The sequence below is a fragment of the Halyomorpha halys genome, unplaced genomic scaffold (assembly GCF_000696795.3).
Source record: "Halyomorpha halys isolate HHAL.00 unplaced genomic scaffold, Hhal_1.1 Scaffold783.1, whole genome shotgun sequence".
NCBI classification, from domain to species: Eukaryota; Metazoa; Arthropoda; class Insecta; order Hemiptera; family Pentatomidae; genus Halyomorpha; species Halyomorpha halys.
The window spans coordinates 11,838-17,024 of record NW_027110563.1 but is presented as its reverse complement, the minus strand read 5'-3'; the positions used below and the strand labels follow the sequence as shown (position 1 = coordinate 17,024).

Sequence of the window (5,187 nt, the reverse complement as noted above, 5' to 3'; positions counted from 1 at the left end):
ATATATCCCATGGCGGACATAGGTCGGTACCTGGTGGGTATAACGTGGCCGCACTCCTGAGGGCCAGCCATTTCCCTCCATGAAGTAATGCCTAGCGGTGGTTCGTGGAGAGGAAGGAACAGGTGTAGGAAGGTGGTTTTAGTGGGTAAGAATCCCACACAGATTTCCACCTACTCTCATAAAAAAGAAAAACACTGTCACATGTATATCACCCAACTTTCACTCACCCCTCACCCCTCTACTTATGGTTGATATTACTCTCGGCTAGTTTCACTCCTAACTTTCTGATAGTAATTTCTCGTAGCAAACCTTAATATATGTCTTTGCAAACGTGTTTGCCAGAAATATAAAAAGTATAATAATAAGTATGAGTAGTAAAATTTAGATTCTGCGTGTTAAATTGTTATAGAATCGACATTGAACATACTAACAATGATTTTATGAAGTTTCCCTCTTGCTATAAAAATTCGTACTATAGGTTACCTCTTAAGGGCTTAGATTATGTCAGGCAGTACCTTAGGCTTAGGTTATGTCAGGTTGTGTCTTGGGTTTAGGTTGTCAGGTAATGCCTTGAGTTTAGGTCATCTCAGGTAGTGCCTGGGGCTTAGGTTATGTCAGGTGGTTCCTTGGGTTTAGTTTATGTCAGGTAGTACCTTGAAGTTGGCCTTAGGTTGTGAACGAAAAGTTTTGAAAGAAATGTCAATAGAGCTTCAGAAGCGCAATATTTTGAAAATGTCAGTTAATTCTTGTTGCATCTGTGGGTTCAATTGCATAAACTTGTACACTTTCATTTATTTTCTTTTAATTTAGGATTGTTATTAATACATATATATTTATATATTTATTGGAATGAATACAAACTCATTTTTCCGATTCGGACCACCCAAGGGAACTTTCCGAAAGGTTCAGTGGTTCCACCAATGATCCGGTTTCTCCAGGAAAATCCACAAAACTTGTGATCCAGATTATTCCAATTCTTATGTCTTTCTGGAACTAATAATAAAAAAAATTAAGCAAATGCATTTTAAAATATAGTATATTCATGTAAGTGGGTTTACAGATAAGTTCAATAAATTAAGAAGAAAGATACATTGATGAGTAAAATTAAAAACCTATTTAGTTATACAGATAAATACAAAATCTAGTTAAATTAAGAATGGAGCGTATGTAAAAACAATATTTCTAAAAAAAGCAGAAAGAACAAGGGAGAAGAAGAAATATTTGGAGAACAGTTTAATAGAATAGAAGTCCAATTAATGTTTACTTTTGAACTGTGAAATCTATATAAAGTATAAATTTAAGTGAAAAAAAATCTGGTTCTGGGTCTGCTTCACCAAACTGTCACTTACTGACCTAGTTACGTCCCGTTAACTAGCGTTACGTCCCGTTAACTAGTGTTACGTCCCGTTAACTAGCGTTACGTCCCGTTAACTAGTGTTACGTCCGTTAACTAACCGTTAGTTACGTCTTCAAGTTTTGTATAGGTCCCACAGCTTTTGTTGTAGTTATGGCTATGTTTTTGATTTTCGAGAGAAAAAAAAATGCAAAGGCCAATGAAGATGAAAATTATGATTAAAAAATTTATATTTTTCTGTTGTTAATAAAATACGCATTTTAGGGTTTCTCAAGTTGTGAGTCACGAATATGAATATAAATAATCATTTTTAATCCAACAACTTAAATTCCAAAGGGCTTTATTTCTTAAAACTTCACTATATTTATTTTTAGGAATGACTTTACACCCTTTATCCACTTCTTTATTCTTTTGAATTTGAACAACGTTTCGGGCTCTTCTGCCCAATATCAAGTTCTTATTACTAATTTGTGGACATGTGCCATTTAAAATTGAAAATCATTTTTATATATTCCAAAATGAATATAAGTCATATTTTTTTTATTAACAAGATTATTATTTTATCTTTCATTATTGCTGTTTTCAAACAGTGATTAACTTTTCGAATGCACTTTCCTCCTTTAGTCCACTTACTTATTTAAATTTCAGTGCACTGAATATAATGAAAAATAAAAAAAAGCTTGTTAATAAATAAAAAAATAAAAAGACAATTGTAATAATTTCAGATTCGTTGAGCTCTATGTTTGAGTTTGAAAAACAAACAAACAAAAAACCCTGAAAATCCACTCCTCATAACAATATAATCTTTCATCTTAAAACTATCAGAACAAGCTAAGTCCATAAATTACATATGGGTCCAAGCCACATTGCCATTGTTGGTAAAGAGATCATTAACAAAGGAACAATGAGTCCAAGCCACATTGCCATTGTTGGTAACCAGCTCGCAGACAAAGCGACAATGGGTCCAAGCCACATTGCCATTGTTGGTAACGAGCTCGCAGACTAAGAGACAATGGGTCCATGCCACATTACCATTGTTGGTAACGAGCTCGCGGGCAAAGCGACAATGGACTAATTACAAATCTTACTAAATGGACAAAATGTGTAGTGCCTAGCTCAAACAAGAAAAGCTATACGAAACCGAAATTACGTATCTAAGCTAGATAAATACTTAATACCTACTAGTATATACATGGATTTTAAAGCTAATTTGTTTGCTGCTATCATGCTATAATATAACCCAGTTTGGGAACTTCCTGTAAATTATATTGATTTTAATCTATTCATTTATTTAGCGATTCTTACCAATAAGTATTTAGTAATTATAAGTAATTGGGATTGTTATCTTTTAAAAGAGTTTTCATTTTATTTCCACAAACCTTTTTTGTTAAATGAGATTATTAATTATTTTTTATCCAATTTAATGAATATTATTTCTTTATCTACATTTTCAAGAACAAAATTTATTTCTTCTACATCTTTGTTTATTTTTCAACATATTAGAGTTATTTTATTTTGAGTATATGTATAATGATTAATTCTGAAACTCATTTTATTTCTTGGAGCTGTGATTATAAGATGATTGAAGATTATCAAGGATATTTTTGAAAGATAACTATTCTATAATTTTTACTATTCCTTATTTTCGAAAGATTTCTATTCTATAATTTTTACTATTCCTTATTTTCTTAATCAATTATAAATTTTATTATTCTTTATTTTCTTAATCAATTATAAATTTTACTGTTGCTAAGTCTCTATTTCTTTTAAAGTAATTAAAATTTTCTAGTCTATGAAAGACAAGGATTACAGAAATAGTATATATTTAGAAAATAAGCTGGTGGAAACCTGTATGTATCAAAAGATTTTTAAATCGTATACATAGGGATTAAATTACCAAAGTTGTCTTTTGTATGCATAGTTAAATAAGTATCACTGTCTGTAAGCAAATATCCAAAAAAGGTAATCCATAGAAAATAACTTTTTTCCATCTTCTTTCTGAAAAATTAAATTTTCTCTTTAAGAAAATAACATAATTACTTCATTCTAATAGTTATTTAAATAAAATTATTGTTCAAAAGGATCCTTTGTAATTAACGTATATTTTATTGATTGCTGAAAACAAAGAATTGACACTTTTTCTCGTATTTCATATTTTTTTCTCCTATCTACTACGTTTTGGGCCTTTTGCCCAAGATTAAAGATTTTTACAGAATTCTATCATAAACTGCATCAGCTTTTCTTAAATTTTGTTGTTAAATAATAAAGTTACTTTTCTTAGTTTGGATCTAACAACATTTACAAAATATCCTACTGCGTGCGGTTGTTGTATTACACTGAGACTATTTATTTTAAAAAAACTTTATATTTATTATTTATGTAATATAATAATACAGGACACAAAAGTAACAATGTTGTTTGGTGTTGGAACAAAATAAGAAAAGTAACTTATTCGTAAAAGAAAATAATAAAAAACTTTAAGAAATATTAATGTAGTTAACGATAAAATTTAGTGAAAATACAGAAAGATGCAGCTTTTAAATGGTTATAAGGTCTGAAATGCAGTTGAGGAAAAAATATAAGTATCTAAATTTTTTTTCTTTATTATATTTGTTTATGTTTATATATATATCGTATGTTTTAGATTTGCATCGTACATATTGATTTATATCGTTTATATATATTTGATTTGTTTTCTACTCAAATAAAGTAGCTTAGTTGAATAGCATATTTTTTAAAAATTAATCAGTTAAAATTTTTAAACTACACCAAATAAAAAGGTTATATCCAAAGAAAAAAAAAATTATGACCTATGTAATTTTTGTATTTCATTTTTTCATGTGTGGGTGTCATTTTTGCCAGCAGATGATAACAGTTTTGAAATATATGAAAGACTAGACAAAGTTTTCTTGAAAGCACTTAGTAAGAATAAATCTCACATTTATAAAGTCATCCAAATATTTTTTTTAGAACTTGAAATGTTCTTACCTGCCTTAACTGAACCTTAAACAATCCTTTTTAATTAAACAATTTCCTTTGTCAAAGTCACTTTTAAGGAATAAATATTGAAAAAGAATCGATGCTACTTATATATAAAATAAATATCCTTCTCAAACGTTCCAGTTTTGAAAATATTTTCATAAGCACATATCATTATTACCTCCTGGGTTTGTTGTAGAAACAATTCCTTACAATAAAAAAATTATCATGTTCCAGTTGGATGATCGAAGACAATCATCTCGTAAACATTGGATAACTATTGCTGAATAATGTTAATTTTATAGATCAATAATAAAAAATTAAACAAGCATTTCCTACCGAACATGTCTTTATTTCCATTTTACTTTGAAACAATGGAAACTTCTTCATTGAATAACTTTAAATTACTATTCATGAATTATTATTGATTAAAATGCAATTTTTATGAAATTAGAAAAAATAGAAATTTTTTAATTTCCCTCTTTTAATCCAGGCAAATTTCTAATTTGCTTTAAGATGAATAATAAATAACTTCCTTGAAGGCTTTTTATTAGTTTTAGTAATGAAGCAATTGGAGTTTTGGTAACCAGTTTGCTCTAGAAAGAGTATTGTCATATGTATTATTACATGATATATAACATTAGATAAAACGTTAATGTTATACATAAATTAAATAGTAAAAATTTTATTAATCCTACGACTGTATATATCAGATAAAATTTATATTAGATAAGATAAATAAAACAGAAGTAGACACCACCAGTGTAATTGTATCTTTTATATATATAAGTTACGACCTGAGTGAGCTGTTATTTCAATGTCAGCTGACTGAGGAGATCAGCTGATCGATGTTT

At 28.7% G+C, this 5,187-nt stretch overlaps 1 protein-coding gene across 1 annotated transcript in view; it reads right to left on the bottom strand.

Moving 5' to 3' along the window:
• LOC106686139 (melanization protease 1) overlaps window positions 1-4,486 on the bottom strand; it is a 25,883-nt gene extending 21,397 nt beyond the window's left edge. The window contains exons 1-3 of the mRNA XM_067048742.1: window positions 4,343-4,486; window positions 3,252-3,352; window positions 862-993 (exon numbers count right to left, since the gene is read on the bottom strand). Of these exons, the coding sequence (XP_066904843.1) occupies window positions 862-993; window positions 3,252-3,345 (226 nt within the window). The 5' untranslated portion in view covers window positions 3,346-3,352; window positions 4,343-4,486. The remainder of the gene's footprint in view (window positions 1-861; window positions 994-3,251; window positions 3,353-4,342) is intronic.
• Window positions 4,487-5,187: the final 701 nt, after the last annotated feature.